The sequence below is a fragment of the Lissotriton helveticus genome, chromosome 3_1 (genome assembly GCF_964261635.1).
Source record: "Lissotriton helveticus chromosome 3_1, aLisHel1.1, whole genome shotgun sequence".
Taxonomy (NCBI): Eukaryota; Metazoa; Chordata; class Amphibia; order Caudata; family Salamandridae; genus Lissotriton; species Lissotriton helveticus.
In genome coordinates this window covers 114640032-114657972 of record NC_136061.1, presented here as the reverse complement: position 1 = coordinate 114657972, position 17941 = coordinate 114640032, and the positions used below count along the sequence as shown (strand labels likewise).

At 45.0% G+C, this 17941-nt stretch overlaps 1 protein-coding gene across 2 annotated transcripts in view; it reads left to right on the top strand.

Annotated features, from left to right (window-relative positions):
• KIAA0753 (KIAA0753 ortholog) overlaps positions 1 to 6530 on the top strand; it is a 235297-nt gene extending 228767 nt beyond the window's left edge. For both annotated transcript variants that reach the window (XM_078679332.1, XM_078679331.1), the window contains exon 17: positions 3225 to 6530. In XM_078679332.1, the coding sequence (XP_078535458.1) occupies positions 3225 to 3342 (118 nt within the window). In that variant the 3' untranslated portion in view covers positions 3343 to 6530. The remainder of the gene's footprint in view (positions 1 to 3224) is intronic.
• The last annotated feature ends 11411 nt before the right edge of the window (positions 6531 to 17941 follow it).

Sequence of the window (17941 nt, the reverse complement as noted above, 5' to 3'; positions counted from 1 at the left end):
TTCCAAAACTCAAGGGAGGCGTATTAGCTGGGGGAAAGTACTCCCGGAGGACTTTTTAAGGTATCTGGTCCAGAAGTGTACTCGCAAATTTGAGGTCTGTTTGAATGTAGATGCATATGATCAGGCCATTCTAGATTCCTTTTCCATTATCTTCAAAGAGGCTCAGCGAGCCCTGACCAGATACAACTTCAAGGCTATTAGTCCAGGACCTAAATGGTTCGACAAGAATTGTTCAAAGGCCCATAAAGATCTTAAAGATAGCTCTAAAGACTATACTGAGGGAGACATTGTCACGTGGCCAATAGGGACATTTTCGACATTGCTAAGTTAGCATGAGCCCAGCAACCATGATGCTGCTTCTGCGCACGCTTTGACCGTGATCACATTCCAGTTTCATGGAAGCAATCGATCCTAGTACCTATTAAAAAAAGGAAACCGCACTCATCCAGCGTGCTACCGTCTGATCTCTTTGAAAGATGCGGAAGTAAAGGTGTTGGGTAGGGCTTTGTTGAAGTGTCTAATCGATTGGGCTAATGATAACAATATCCTATCAGACATTCAGTATGGATTTAGGTTGAGATAAGGCATGAGCAAACAGAATTTGAATCTATATCTTATAATCAACAAGCACACAGTGGCTAAAGAAGAAAGTATACATTTAGCCTCTATGAACCTCAGCACAGCATTGGATACAGTGGTAAGATCTAAGATGTGGGCTGTGCTGAGGGACATGGGGATGGGTGACTTTTTATTGAAACAATTTTATGAGTTTATGGAAAACTTGGGGCTAAAAATTAATTATTCTAAATCATATACTATGATTTTATGACCCATAGGTACCAAGACAAGAAAATATGGGATAAAGGATAACACTATAGACAAGGTGGACAGGTTCAGCTACCTAGGCATACTTTCGGATGACAGACTGTCCTGTGCGCCCTTATTGAAATCACATACTCGATCCTTTAACAGGGTTGCCTTTGGTATCGATGCTTTCTCCAGGCTTTTGGGCTATAGTCATATTAAGTCTATATTACACCTCTATAACGCTAAGTGTGTCCCTACGCTAACCTATGGGTGCTGAAATCTGGGGTTACAAATCGTCTACTTTAATACAAACGGCAGAAAATAAATATCTCAGGAAACTGTTACGAATCCCACAGAACGTCCCTGCAGAAATAGCTCATGAGGAGATAGGGGCAGGTTATATAGCTGACTATATGCGTTGCGCCCAATACTATTATTGTGCTCATAATGGACCAAAAAAATTATTGAATTTTAACAGATTAATATTAAGAGATTGTTTGAATTTGAATTTTAACTTGCGTATACCATGGTTGAGCTATATAAAAACGACCCTGTCAAATCTGGGCCTATGGCATGTTTTTAATTCGCCAGAGAAAATAACCAAATCCGTCATTGCAGGAGTCAAGAAAGCATTTTATGAGCATGCCCAAGTAGTTAGAATGCAAGACTCCCAGCGTAAGCGCTACTGCATACATTATGCTATGGTAAAATCTATTGATAAAATGGAATTTTATCTAACATTGGATATGCCAATGAACCATAGAAGATTTCAAACATATTTTCGACTGAATATGTTCCTGCAGCCTGTAGCAGAATGGCATAGGCCACAAGAGCCTCCCGTATGTTATTGTGATGAGTTCTCTGCACTGGACACTTCACACATTGTACTAATTTGCTCTAAATGGGCTAATCTGTGTCAAAAGTATATTTGCCCATTATTTGCACATCTGAATTTCAATCAAGTGGGACCTGCCCTTTTATATCTGCAATTTTTAGATAATTTCACTGTTTGTTGGTGTGTATCAAGATTTTTAATAGCTATGTATTATGCTTCTGCTTAATTTAATTAAATTAATTTAATTGTGGGTTTATATAGCGCTAGAATCAACTCCCGGAGGAGTATCTCCGCGCTTCGACCGCTGGGGAACCCGTCCTGGCTCACCCTGAAAGATGGTCCCTAATGGGTATCTCTAAGGTGCGACCAAGCATCCCCGGCGGTCTGGGGGGCCGTTGTGAAGATGAGGCAAGCTAATGCCCAGAGTTGCCGAGTGTGGTCCCTGACTGGAGTAGGCACCGAGGCGAGAATTATCGAGCCCGCTGACCCTGGTCCACGACCCTGCCGCGTCGGGAATCGAACCCTGGTCCCGGGCTGTCCTCTGCTTACGGGTCTGCCGCCTCTAACCAGTGAGCCACACCAGTTCACTTCTCTTCAGCTTTAGACTGAATCATATAGAACTTCATGATATTAACTGATGTTCTTAATATATTTATATGATTGTTTTTATTGTACTTTTACGATTGTCGTCAATCAAATAAAGAAGTAATTATTGATTGATTGAAGTGAAATAGGTCTCACATTTACAAGAGTTTGCGCTATTAGCACTGTAAATGACAATGTCTTTTATTTATGTGTTAATTATCAAAACAGATAAATAAAAGGTATTGTCATTTACAATGCCAATAGCATAAACGTCTGCAAATGCAAGACCTACTGCATTGCAAATGCTTGTTGTGCTTTTTGCACCCAAGCAGCATTTTGGTCTCACCACCTTTGGATTGGACCCTGCAGTGCATGAGGGACCATTTTCTCTCCTGCTCTGCTTCTTCCTGCTCGCCCCTTCATTCTGTTCCCGCTCTCTTTATGAAAGAATTAGACCCTCCCACTCAGCCCCTTTGCACTTCTAGGGCCGCATCTGCTGAATTGGCAGTTGGACAGCCATAAACAATTTTAAAACTATTTCAAGATGGTTTTGCATCGCCTGTATACATGGTGGCCGCATTGAAATAGCTTTTCTTATGTTTTAAGAAAAAACATTCCAACCTTTCCAAGATGGCTACCACGCCTCTGTATACGAGCACAATCGCCTGATGCAATGGTGCACTGGCGACGCCGACTGCCTGTGCTAGTGTTTGTTCTGTCTTGATATCAGCTGCCTAACTGGCACGGCTTTGGCCAATGTACCTAACAAATGTTCACGAAATCCAGCCTATTCTTAGCACATTTCGAGAAACGGCGCCATCTTGCCCCACTGTACCAATGTTTTAGTTTTCAGTATATAAACCATGGATTAAGGAGACCTGTCCTTGGCTCCGTGGGGCAGGAGCGCCTGGCGGGAAGTTGGCGGGGGCTTGTGTTTTCAGTGTTATCCACCCTCCGTGTAACCCCATGACTGACTGTGAGTCTTTGTCCCCCGCAGCATCGCAGAGGAGCTGTTGGAAGACGCCCTGGAGGACGTGGCCGCAGAGTTGCAGGATCTTTGCGAAGGGTACGCAGAGGCCGTCTTCACCTCCGAGTTCTTGCAGCCTGTGCAGTGAGGGATGGAGTCTGGGATCTCACACCTGTCCTCACCAACACCAGCCTGTGTGCTGTGCGTTGAGCCCACTGATGGACGCTGAGCTGATCACCTGGAGGGAGTGCCTCATATAGTGTGACTAATGAAATGTATTTATGGCTTGTTTTTTACCTACCGTGGCCTTCTGTGGTCTGAAATGTGCTTGCTGACAGTGAATTTGGAGAAAGGATCAGGAATACTTTCAGGAGCACAACCAGTTAGTTGTAAGGCAATATGAGGACATAGATCACGTTTTTCCTGTGTTTTTGTGCAAGTTACCAGAGCAGAAATTTGTACTTTACTTTAATTGCTCCTTTTATTTATTCCATCACTGTGACTCATTTTGGTGCTGTGTAATGCTGATTACTTTTTTTCTTTTGTGAAACCTGCCTTTGATCGAGAATGAATCGCTCAACACATGTAAATGGTTTACAAACTCCTGAAGAATAACCAAAAATCTTTTTAATTTCATTGCCTGTCATCCTTCAAAATATAGCCTATTTCGAAGGTAAAATTGTGTCTAAGAAGTATTAAAAGGGGTCCAGGCCAGGGCAGGTGATTTATACAAAAAGACCAAACGTGAGCAGGTTTAGTCCTGTTTTTTAGTTTAATGTGGCTTCCTGCCTCTGTGAATGTTTAGTATTTTTTTTATTTCTCTGACTTATGACAAACCTTTATCGAATAGTTTGTTAAGACCCAAATTAAGTCTCTAATATTATTTCCCGATACGTGTCATAAAATGTTTTTCTATTTCAGTGAATCATAAAAGCAACACAAATACATTTCAAACAACAATACAAAAATGTAAAACTTTGCGAGGATGCTTTACAGAACTAAAGTTTTTTATTATCTTGAGAGGGCAGTGCTACACAATAAAATTATAGCAGCAAACCAAAAACAGTTTTAAAAAAAAAACCAGGCCTGGGTGTAGTTCGCAGAGTTTTGCTACGCGGAACTCCGCGAAGTGACATAAACCTCAGCAGAGTTCTGCAAGTGGCGAAGTGCAGTGTGCAGTGCGAACTGCCATTCGCACTGGGGCGCCTGCCTCTCGGGTGTTAATTCTGCCCGAGCGCCTGCTCGTGCTTGCAAACTTAGCATTCGTGAGTGCGAGGGGGGGGAAAACTCCGCTGCACTATGCAAAGCTGAGTTTTCTGCACTCCGCGGAGTGAAGAAAACTCGACGAACGGAGTGGAATTCCCCGCCAAGGCCTCCCAAATACTGACAACCCTGTTAATAAAATTAAGAACAGCAGGGTACATTTCATAAGATCAAATATAAGATTTTAAAACTATTTTTAAAGGAACTGGAGCTATGCAATATCAAAAGTGGAAGTAAAAAAAGTTCTCACAGAGTGGTACTGGGCAGAGAAAATTAAAAAATGTATGGTGGATTGTATTGAAGAATTATTGCAAGGACAAGGAGGGCAAGCCGGTATCCACCCTCCTTGGGTAGGGAATACCACCAAAAAGTGCACGTTATGATGCAAACATTCAGAGTGACCAGCTGCTAGGCTGTTCTCTTGTGTTTTGGAGTCCCAGTCCAGCCCAATATAGAAACAGAATGTGAAATATTAAGTTGGTGACATGTCGCTGACTCTGCCCCCTACCTCATGGGCCTCTTTGCTTTTTAGTGCCGGGGGCAGGTGACTGATGTGAGCCCCAGGACATATTCCAATGCCCCTACAAGAAAGAAAGTGTGCGGTGGACCCTGGATGGTGGCAAGCGCTTCCAACTCGCTACCATTTTGTTTGTTTTTTTTTAAATAAAAAAGGCCTTGGGATATCGGATGCGGTCGGACATAAATTGATACATGAATGTACCATGGGGCTGTCCCTTTAACTACTACTGTACTTTAGTGAATGTGCCCTCATTTAATACAGTATATGCATTCCCATCTTCTGGTGCAAGAGCAATTTTGTTTTATACATAAGTACATGGTATGCATGTACTCACCTAGGTTCACATGTATCGTTATTTCAAATAGTGAATATCTAATTGGAATTTTCTGAGAATTGCAATTATGTAATCATTATTCCTAATATATAAAACTCCATGAGTTTCATTTAGCAATTCCTCGGGTGTCGCAAATCGACCTACCTTATTAATATTAATGAGGTAGGTCGGAATTTGCGACCCATTAGGAATCGCTGAAATCACAGGGATTTTTTTTTTTTTTTAAATGTAACCCGTTTTTTTCAAAGGAAACAGGTTGCACTTAAAAGAAAAAAGTGAAAAGTTTTCTTTTCATTTTTCAAGAGCAGGCAGTGGTCCTTAGGACCAGTGCCTGCTCTTAAAAAAGGTTTTCGCCACCTTTTACAAAGGGGAAGGGGTCCCCTGGGAACCCCTTCCCATTTACGAATTGGTTACCATCAGATTGAATCTGATGTCAAACTGCTAATGTTTTGCGACCAGTATTTGGCTGCAAAACATTCATTCATACCTCTGCGATTCGGTATTAGGAAGGGACGCCCTGAACACGCCCCTTCCGAATCGCAAACCCATTTTGTGATTCAGTAACCGGTTACCGAATCTCAAAATACAGGTTGGTACATAGGAAAAAACTTTTTTCATTCGCAAATGAGCCTATTCTGCGAACCGGCCAGTTTGTGAACGCAAAATAGCTTCATTTATGTGACCGCAAGTGTTTTTGTTATATAATCTGAATCATTTCTGGCCCCTCTTTACTAAGTATGCAGCTTACAATAGTTAGTGCTTTTTGTTATTTAGCTCTGCTAGTCGTTTACCTTATTTTTAATGCTCTCTGATAGCACCATTTAATTCCGGGGATCAATAAATACAAGCATTTTGGATACAGCAGTAAACGGGCCCCATAATGACAAAATAAAGTGACACAAGAACAACGTTTTTTTCATGCATTTGGTGGGACTATAGAGCAGGGGTTTCCCTCTCTCCTCAAGCACAATCATGACCGAGAACAGCCATTTTGGCCGTTCTTTGTATGTGTACTGTCAAGTTGAATGCCTGTTTTTATAAAAACTCAGCTTTCACATCTTTTTGTAAAGTCTGAACTCTGTATTTATTTGTTAAAAATCTCTTTAATTTATTTTCAAACACAATTATTTACATTTCCCTAAGATCAAATGTGAAATGTTTTTGAACGCTGTAGGACCTGTGGTTTATTTTAGTAAAATACTGGTTAGTTTTAATTAAACATGTGATTCTTCGTTTTTATTTATACTGTCCGTTTTTTAGTCAGACACGTTTTTACATATCTTGACAGGGCTTTAATCAGATACGTGTTTGTATGTTTTTATATGTGCTGATAAAGTGGATAAAAGGCAGGTAATGAGTGAGCAGCCGCGGCCCAGCAGGTAAGAGCGGTATAGCCGGGTGAGGAGAGATTTCAACTTATGACCACGAAGTAAAAGTAATTATTTAATTTAACTTCCCCTAGTAGTCTGTCGAAACCCCCCCCTCCCTCAACCCGGCCCGCCAGTCTTACCTACATCGGTCATAGCTGGGAGTTAGTTTGTGTGACAAACTCACTACCTGATTTCTTCTGTCTAGAAAGCCCTCTCTACTTTAGAGTACCGGTTGATAAGACCATGTCTTACTATGTTACAGAGAATCAGGACATTTTTAGGTCTCGGCTAGTAACGCGCGAAGCGCGTTCTCGCCAGAGACCTATAGCTGCCTCAACTTCTAGCCTATAGCCGCCTCAACTTCTACGCTCCCAAACGCCAGCTTAGATCGACCAGCTACCCCCTCGCCGCCGTCCCCCGCATCCGAAGAGCCACCACAGGGGGACGGTCCTTCTCCTACCTCGCCGCCAAGACATGGAACTCCCTCCCGAACCACCTCCGCCTGACCCAGGACCACCTCGCCTTCAGGAAGCAACTCAAGACCTGGCTGTTCGAGCAGTAGCGGACCCCCCCCCCTAGCGCCTTGAGACCCTCTGGGTGAGTAGTGCGCTATATAAATGCACTGATTGATTGATTGATTAGCTGTCGTCTCAGCCGACAATGAGCTGGAATGTGGAGACAAGACCTGGCTGCGCGTGCAGCGTTGTCCCATAGGATAACGTTGCGCGCGTGAACTGCTGCCGACAGCATGGCAGAAAGGACCGGATCGCGTCGCACGCCTCTCTGGAATGCAGGGGGAGTGTGCAGAGAGTCGCGCGGCGCTGATAAGCGTCAAAGCTTGTTGTTGCTCTGTGGTGGATATCGGGTTACCGGTGCCTCCAGCCCTCGATCGCGCCAGCACCTTTAAGTACGTGGTATCCCATTGCTTGTTACATAAGCTTCCAAGCCACAGATTCTAGCTTGTGCAGAGACAGCATTCATTACCAAACAATACTAATAATAACCTACCAGCCGTATTCTCAGTATCTGTTATGACGGCTACATGAACGCATATCTTAATGCTATCTGTCGGCAGTCTTGATTGGCGAGACCCGCCAGCGCGGCGCAGTGCCACTCATACAAACAAACCGCATAGCCCTTGACATATGCGGGCATCTGACCATCCATCAGACACTGGCGGTTGCCACCAATTGTGACTTTCTGGGCTATCAACATCTGTGCTGGAGCCTGAACTAGCGCCCTGAGTAGCTGCAGCAGTTTGTAATTTTTTAAAGAAAGGAAGATTGTATGTGACCTTGCCACAAGTGGCTTTTACTTAACACATTATGATTTAGGTCAGAGTAGACCAGAATGCGTGTGCCGACTGGTTGCCGATTTCCCATAGCAATCCTGCCACCTACTGGCGAAATTAATGTCGGCAGCCTGCCTGATCTGCGGAAAAAAAGAAGAGATGCTTTCTCTCTCCTATCGAGCTTGGGATTCATCTTGGGATTCATCCTAACATCGTCCCCAGCAGCAGGCGTTTCCTCCTGTTTCGCAGCCTAAGCTCAGTACGCCATCATTCGTGCCCCTTTATCGGACTTCGAGCTATCATAGAGCTGAAAATAATTCATTTGCTAAAAACAAGTCTCTTTACAATTCAGGAATAGTCTCTTTACAATTCAGGAATAGTCTCTTTACAATTCAAGAATAGTCTCTTTACAATTCAGGAATTGTCTCTTTACAATTCAGGAATAGTCTCTTTACAATTCAGGAATTGTCTCTTTACAATTCAGGAATAGTCTCTTTACAATTCAGGAATAGTCTCTTTACAATTCAGGAATAGTCTCTTTACAATTCAGGAATAGTCTCTTTACAATTCAGGAATAGTCTCTTTACAATTCAGGAATAGTCTCTTTACAATTCAGGAATAGTCTCTTTACAATTCAGGAATAGTCTCTTTACAATTCAGGAATAGTCTCTTTACAATTGAGGAATAGTCTCTTTACAATTCAGGAATAGTCTCTTTACAATTCAGGAATAGTCTCTTTACAATTCAGGAATAGTCTCTTTACAATTCAGGAATAGTCTCTTTACAATTCAGGAATAGTCTCTTTACAATTCAGGAATAGTCTCTTTACAATTCAGGAATAGTCTCTTTACAATTAAGCAATAGTCTCTTTACAATTCAGCAATAGTCTCTTTACAATTCAAGAATACTTGGGGGATAAAACGCGAGTGCGCAAGTTTGAGTGGCCACGAAGTGCAACTGAAACACTCCTCATCTTGAATCACACACCTTCTCTCTCCAGACTGAATGCATTTGTTGCTTAATTGCCTTTGTGTTAAGTGCTCTGTGTGTGATGTTATAAAAAGCAAGCCTATGTTCAAATTGACTCCTCTCGACTGAAATAAAGTTTACATTTATCCATTTTTTAATAGAAAACCTTCTCTCTGGTTGATTTACAAGCCGATCAATTATTTAGAGCAAAATGTTAGCAGTAAAGAGTTCCACAGGATGGCGAAGTCCGTTATACTGCAAATGCCCTCTGTTTGTTGGTTTGTTGCCAACACAATGGCATATTCCTGCATTTTGTTATGTTACATATGTTTTATATGGCCAGCTTTCCTATTAGTTTGCCTCCGGTGCAGTTGTCTGTCCAATTACCAAAGTTCATCAACTGTTAATGGGATACCCTGTTCGGGAAACCCTTTACGGTGTGAGGTGATGCCAGTGAGATGTGGAGTTTAGTGGAGTTCAGTTATCATGTTCGTGTGCCCCAGCCAGAGTATCCATGTCTGTGTCTTCCTACTAGCAAGTGTCTCTCTAACCATGTGTCTCTCTCTATTCATGCATGCGTCTCTCTACTACTGATGCATGCGTCTAAATCCATGTCTGTTTCTCTCTATTTCTTTGTCTCTCTATCCACGTCTGTGTCTTCCTATCCAGCTGTGTCTTCACAGCAAGTGTCTTCCTATACGTCAGTCTCTCTCTAGCCATGTCTTTGTCTCTCTATCCCATCCTGTGTTTCTCTATCCATGCGTGTGCCTCGTTACCCATCTCTGCGTCCATGCCAGTCATGTCCGTGTCTGTGTGTGAGTCCGTGCCCCTCCTCCCTGCCCACTCCTGAGCCTGTGTCTCCAAGCCCAGAGGTCTCATCCCTCGTGTTGGTGTTTCCCTGGCCTGCTGTAATTGGCTATGTGATTGCCTCCTGCTTCAGTGTTGGTGCCCATGTTTTCACACCTTTGTGTCTGTGTCCTTGTTTCTCTCTCAGAGCATGCATATGTGACCCTGGCCCCACTGCTGCGCATTTTACATTTACTTTAACCCTTGCGCAGCTACAACGCTTGAAACAGTTCCTGTGTGGCAGCCTAAAAGTGCTTTAGCCCCCATTGTTATCGAGAGGCGCACAACCCCCATTGCAAAAACAGCTTAAGGTCTCCTGGCGTGAGCTGCTTAACAAGGACCACGCTGCCAACACCCATTCCAAAGAAAACAGCTTTTTATCGACAGGCGCACAACCCCCATAATGTTACTCAATCTCAGTTGTTAGGAAACAACGGATTTATTATTTACATTTCTGAGTGCTTTTAGAAATAGGAAACATGAGGGCAAATACAAAAAGTATGGAGAGCCAGTCAGGAAGCGCCCAATTACCGCAGTCAATTTACCGACCTGGGGAGGATGGAAGTCTGAGTCCGCCTCGCATGTTTCCAGCTGGGATCTTTTGAAGATACCAGGCGTCACCGCCGACTCTTTGCTCACTAAGCCATGTGTATGTCATCACAGCTCTCCCCATGATCTCACAGACAGTCGTGCCCCACACTCCATCCCTCGCCCCACACTCCATCCCTCGCCCCACACTCCATCCCTCGCCCCACACTCCATCCCTCGCCCCACACTCCATCCCTCCCCCCGCACTCCATCCCTCGCCCCGCACTCCATCCCTCGCCCCGCACTCCATCCCTCGCCCCGCACTCCATCCCTCGCCCCGCACTCCATCCCTCGCCCCGCACTCCATCCCTCGCCCCGCACTCCATCCCTCGCCCCGCACTCCATCCCTCGCCCCGCACTCCATCCCTCGCCCCGCACTCCATCCCTCGCCCCGCACTCCATCCCTCGCCCCGCACTCCATCCCTCGCCCCGCACTCCATCCCTCGCCCCGCACTCCATCCCTCGCCCCGCACTCCATCCCTCGCCCCGCACTCCATCCCTCGCCCCGCACTCCATCCCTCGCCCCGCACTCCATCCCTCGCCCCGCACTCCATCCCTCACCCCGCACTCCATCCCTTGCCCCGCACTCCATCCCTTGCCCCGCACTCCATCCCTCGCCCCGCACTCCATCCCTCGCCCCACACTCCATCCCTCGCCCCGCACTCCATCCCTCGCCCCGCACTCCATCCCTCGCCCCGCACTCCATCCCTCGCCCCACACTCCATCCCTCGCCCCACACTCCATCCCTTGTCCCACACGCCATCCCTTGTCCCACACTCCATCCCTCGCACACCCTCTATCTCTCTCTCGCCCTCCCTCTATCTCTCTCTCGCCCTCCCTCTATCTCTCTCTCGCCCTCCCTCTATCTCTCTCTCGCCCTCCCTCTATCTCTCTCTCACCCTCCCTCTATCTCTCTCACCCTCCCTCTATCTCTCTCTCGCCCTCCCTCTATCTTTCGCCCTCTATCTATCTTTCGCCCTCCCACTATCTATCTTTCGCCCTCCCACTATCTATCTTTCGCCCTCCCTCTATCTATCTTTCGCCCTCCCTCTATCTATCTTTCGCCCTCCCTCTATCTATCTTTCGCCCTCCCTCTATCTATCTTTCGCCCTCAATCTATCTATCTTTCGCCCTCCCTCTATCTATCTATCGCCCTCACTATCTATCGCAATCACAGCATCACTCAGCACCACCACAGTATCACTCGGGGGCACCACAACATCACTATGCGCTACCAAAATGCTTATAAGTACAACAGTAACTTACAATATTATTATAATATAATGTTATTGCCAACATTGCTTAATATTTTGCAACAGCTATCATCTTGCAAATCATCTTTATACACCAATACAGACGTTGCTAAAAATGTAATGCAACACATTGTCATATACAATGCAAATAACTCAAACTTTAATGCTGCGAGACCTATTGCATTGCAAATGCTTGTTCATATATGTATTGCAAATGGAAGTCTGGACTCCGCTTGTGTCTTAGCAGGAATAAAAAGAACAATATCCGCTTTGTCGTATTTACTGGTAAAGAATGAGGGTGGACACCGGGCTCGGTGACGGCAGACTGTGGAGACCGGGCTCGGTGACGGCAGAGTGTGGACAGCGGGCTCGGTGACGGCAGACTGTGGACACCGGGCTCGGTGACAGCAGAGTGTGGACAGCGGGCTCGGTGACGGCAGACTGTGGACACCGGGCTCGGTGACGGCAGACTGTGGACACCGGGCTCGGTGACGGCAGAGTGTGGACAGCGGGCTCGGTGACGGCAGAGTGTAGACACTGGGGCCGGGTCGGTGACGGCAGAGTGTGGACCCCGGGGTCGGTGACGGCAGAGTGTGGACCTCGGTGACGGCAGAGTGTGGACACCGGGGTCGGCGACGGCAGAGTGTGGACCCCGGGGTCGTTGACGGCAGAGTATGTACCCCATGGTCGGTGAGGGCACAGTGCAGACACCAGGGTCTGTAATGGAGTGTGATGCCAGGTTTTACTCAAGAATCACACTCACTAGTGCTGCAAGAGATCCAAAACTTGTATAAAATATACCCAATTTTTTGTCTTCGTTGTAATCAATGCAAGCTGGGATTGACAGGCCATTTGGAATATAATCTAGGTGGCTATTTATTTGTAATCTAAGGTCACCAGCAGAGAACTGCGGGGTTTTAAACCTTCATTGACACCCAACATCTGGAGTTTTCCACATGTGTGCGTATTTGTGATTAAATCCCAATTTTACGTTAACAGTTCATTCACTTTTTTGACCGCTTTTACGAGAGGTCATATTAGACATAATGTAACTATAAAGTATTTTTCAGTGAATTTCACAGGTTTTTTCAGCTGTCTCCAGGTATATTGCTTAGTCTTTCCTACTTCACCTTAATATGTTATGTTATGTTATATTGATTTATTATGCGCACAGATACTCCAGCCAAGGAGCGTCCCGGCGCAGAGACAAGGAGAAACATAACACAACAGGAAAATGAAGATGTAAAAAAAGGCAGCTAAAACAAAAATGTTTTTATAGCCCTCCGAAAGGTCAGGAGGTCCTCCAGCAGACGAATTTCAACAGGGAGGGCGTTCCAAGCTGATGCAGCTTTTACACTAAAAGAACGACCCCCCATACGGCTGAGTTTGAATCTGGGGACTACAGCGAGGGCCAGGCCCTGGGAACGGAGGGTACGGGTGGGGACATAGAAAGAGAGACAACTAGACAAAATCTCTGGGCCTATACCTCTCAAGATCTTAAAGGTAAGACACAGGACCTTAAAAAGGATGCGCTTCCTTACAGGGAGCCAATGTAAGGAGCGAAGGACAATAGCCACCAAGCAGAATCTGGGCAAACCAACAATCGCCCTGGCCGCAGCGTTCTGAACCCGCTGCAGGCGAGTTAACTCAGCCTGATTAGCCCCAGCCAGAAGAGAGCTAGCGTAATCCAGGCGAGAGATGATAGTTGCCTGGATCACCAGCTGCCTGGTCGGGGCATCGAAGAACTTGAGAACAGGTCTCAAGCCTCGTAACAAACCGAAGCAGCAGGCAGCTGTTTTTTTGGTGTGCCCTACAAAGGTGAGGCCCGCATCCAGCCAAACCCCCAGATTTTTCACCTCTGACACCGGGGTCGGAGTGGGTCCCAGCTCTCATAATTGAAGGCATAAGGTGGGGTCATCTACTTATTAACCCTCACCTTTGCTGCTTAGTCACCAGTTGAACTGCCTCTACCAGCTTTCTCCATATGGTAAGAGTATTTGGTTTCACAAGTTGAATAAAAGTGCTATGCAATACCTATACAATACTATATCTACAACACTAACATCGTTTACTTACTGTGGACCATTATTCACCTTTTCAAGGACTAGTGTTTTTAACGCATAGTTTACTGGGCTGCAGCTTTAATGCTCTTCATGGTGCTTCGACGAGCAACAGCAAGGCCTACCACATCTGCCCGCCACTGTGATCATGTCACCCTGTTGGCCATTTTCTTCATGCCTGAATTGGGGAACTGCCCTTGGAAAAATGTGCAAACCAGTTGGCTCCCTTCGTCTCCTCACACAATCTCTTTCCATCCACCTATTCTTTCTCTCTCTCTCCTTCTCTCCTCTCTTCTCCCTCTTCATCGCTCTCTCCTATCCTATCTCTCCTATCCTCACCCATCCTCTCTTTTGAATCCTCCCCCTGCCTCCTGTAGTTAATCTCAGGTAGCTTGGGGAAGTAACATAGGCAACAGGGCTGCCTCAAAGGTCTCCAGCCCACTGGGGAAATACCTGGTGGAATTAAAGGACTGTCCAGCCCTCATTCTCTTCACTGGCTAGGCCTGGAAACCCAGTTTGTATTTGACACCACCTGCCCTATCTTTCATGTAGCACAGGCTAATCGTGCTTGTTTTTTGAAAGGTAGGACATTTTGGGTGCTTTTTGGGTTACAAAGAAGCTGGTCAGAAATCTGGTTTCTGAAACATCTACTGTAAAATGAGTCTTGCTGGGTTATGCATGTGCCGTGTATACATTTGGGTATCAGGAGAAACACTGCTATGAGGAACTTGTTTTCTCGTTGATCTCCATTCAGTGTTGGATTCTACCCATTGCATTTCTAGGATTGCATGGTTTTAGCCATTTGCTGATTATTACTTTTGTATTATGGCATTATAAAATGTGTTTTGCATATAATTATGATGCCCATCCGTGCCTACTGTTTTGATAAGCCTTAGGAAATTATGGTCTCCTTTGTGTTGTGTTGCAAGAGTTGTGCCAGAGGGTCCCATGTTTGCCCATTCCACACCTTCATACATTGAGCAGTGTTAGGAAAGCTTTGACCATTCACATATCTGAATCATGTGCATGTAGATATCTCTCTATTTACAAAAGCTCACTGAATCCCTATGCATCTAGACATGTCGGAAAGGACAGGCCTGCATAACTTGCTTTCTCTGCTGTTGACTGCATGGAAAGCCATGCCTGTTACAGGCGGCCATTTTAGTTTAATTTATTGCTAGACTGCTGGAGAAGTCCCTAGTCACACTTTTTGTTCTATGTTTGTTTTTGTTCTGAGACATCATCTAACATTCTGTCCTGAAGCAGAGGGAAGGATCAGCATGCTTCCATTCTGCTTGGTAGTGACTGCTTCAGACCTGGGCTTTTTGTCCAGTCAGAAAGTTCTGTAACACGATAAATATGATCTAAGCAGGTGATGGAACAGGGTTTTGCGTAAATAAAACCTGCTCGGATTGAACTCCAGTAACGTAACGTGTGCTGTGAGGATTTTTATTAATAAATGCTAAAATAAGGGGAAATGCTTTTGTGCATGTGTACAATTAATGTGTGTACTAATGCATGAAAACTAGGCCTCAAATGTATTTGGCTTTGAGAAAAATAAAAAAAAGACTAATGCTGCTTTTGTCCATGTTAATAATATTTTGCTAGGAATAACATGGGTTGTGCATGGATTAGTGCAATACTGGTATGGTGTGCGCAATGAAATTACATTTCATGAAAATAATAAAAGTTTGTGTTTGTTTTATGTAGAAAAAGCAAGGATGGGCCTACTTCCGTGCATGCAAGTTTGGGGTTAATATTTGCTAGAAAATAAAAATGTCCAGAAAGGCTTTTTGAAATGAGTAGAGAGAATGCAGAGGCATGAAAGATGATGACCTTCGTGGTGTGCTGTGTGGCTGCCAAGGCTACGGAAAGAAATACTGATAAACAAGTGGAAGCGTGCAACTTCCTTTACGAGATGGCAGAAGCAAACAATGGATGCGTACAGATTTGCAACATGAAGGGAACTGAAAGAAATATTTAGTATGATTGTATTCAGAGTTGTTTCCTGAGAAAGATCTGTCTTAATGTTGAAAGACAATAAAACAGTGAATAAAGTGATCACAATGAGAGTGGTGTGTCAGAACATCCCCATTATTAGGTGATGAGAGACAGAGCCTAATATTATATTGAAACAAATGTGGGATGCACATTTGAGTTTTAGGGTATAATTGAGGTGCCCCGGAGGGTGGAGTTTGTGGTGTAAGTTTGGCGTTTAGTTAATGGGAGATCATCTTTGTCGTTGGTTTGCTGTTTCTAGATAGAGGCATACCTGATTCCTGACTTAATCTCTGCAACACGACTCTTCCCAAGTGGCCTCACTGCCCTTCGGCCAAAGGGTAGATGTCCCTGATTCTTACTTGGGTTGTTATGTTATGTTATGTTAATTATGTCTTTTATAGCGCACGGCTACTCAAGAGTGTTTATTGACATCCTGAGAAGGACAAACACAACACATAGATAAAAAAAGAGCGGAGTCAACTAGAAAAAGGGGGGAAACTACAGGGCAAACAACCAAGTTTTAAGGCCCTTCCTGAAGGCCAGCAGGTTCGAGGTACTACGCAGTATAGATAATGTCCTGAATTTGCATATTCATTTGCAAATGTAGGTTTGTCTCTGAAACTTTTCTCTCTTTGCCTATCCACTCCATCAATGCACTGTTTATTTTGTTATGAGTTTAGATTTTTCCCAATGCAGGTCAAGATTAAATCTTTGGAAGATCATTACATTCATTATATTTGTATACTTACCTCAGACCGGTACAAGAAGGGCCCGGGGAGAAGGGGTGGAGGGGGGAAACACGATCTTCAGAGGCTGCAGATGAAAAGGTTCCCACTACAGGCAGCAAAAAGAAAAACATCTAAAAAAGTTAACTATGATTATTGGCTATAGATTTCTCAGTAGCCTGAAAAGGCTAAATAAAAAGACAATTGTCGTGATTCAGCTCCATGGGAGTCTGTATTTTTGTTTCATACAAAACATCTGTGCCTCCTCCATGCTCTAACACTCAGGCCTACCATGGGGAAGTTTGAACCCAGCTTCCAGTCCATATCGTTTGACCTCAATGCATCCCTTTCAGAAGAAATGGCCCCTTAGTTGATACTTTCCCCGTTGTCAGTCTGGCTCTGCCTTCTATAACGATGGAATTAATATTCATAAAACATTGCTGTGGTGATTTGTAGCAGTGGAGAGCACGTGTATCAAGCCCCAGCTGGCTAGAAGGCTGTTCTTAGGAACTGCCCTGGTGGTCTCCCATCTTCTTAAAATGTGCTTGGCGAAAGATGCAAAAAACTACATTACTCTTAAACTCCCCCCTCCCACCCCACACATATAAAATAAATATTAATATAATCTGAACTGGCCCTCTCAGCCAGATGGTTACATTCATCTTTTTACTCCGTGAAACTATGTTCACCAGCTCAGGAGAAAGGACTGAACCAGTGGATGAAAAAATGACTGTCCACACTTAAAAGTGTGTCCCAGACTTTGACAGGAAAGCTCGCACCCTGAGGAGCTGACCAAATCCATATTTGTAAAGCGCAAACTACTCACCCTTACGGATCTCAAGGCGCTGGGGGCCATCGTGAAAATTAAGTGAGCTATAGCCTAGAGTCACATGTTGCTGAGCTGAGCTGCCACCGGAGCTGGGGATCGAACCGTGAACCCTGTGCTCTGAAGTCAGCTGCCCTGGCCTTGCACCACACCTCTCCACTCCAAAGTACTCTTAAGAACCAGGTGACTCAGCTGCTGCTACGTAAAACAGCGAGGACTAGTTGCCTAAACAAGAGGCCCCTGCTGAGGCCAGAGTGCTGTTGCCTCTGCCTAGCCCTGGACCCAAGACCGTAGTGAGATGAATAATATTTTTCTATCTGTCCCTCAATAGAAAGACTCCTGTTGTGTGATGGGACAGCACGTCGAGAGGGTCTCAAGGAGACTATGTGGCTACCTGCTGCGTTTGCACATGACCCCGGATGTCCTCTACCTTTTGGCTGCTGCTCCATTTGTGTGATCCCAGTGACTTCCCTCATTTTCTGTTGCTGGCAACATGCATTCAGCCAATCACGTGGCAGCTGTACCACTGCTGAGACTTCCTCCCTCCTTAAGGTGCTGCCCCAGCATGTTTTGTGAATCCAGGGTGGGCTGGGTGTTCACATCCCCATCGTGCAATGTAGGAAGTCAAATAAGAGTGACCACTATACAGCAATGAGGCATGTGCGATCACAGGACCGCTCTAACCATATCCCCATCAGTTG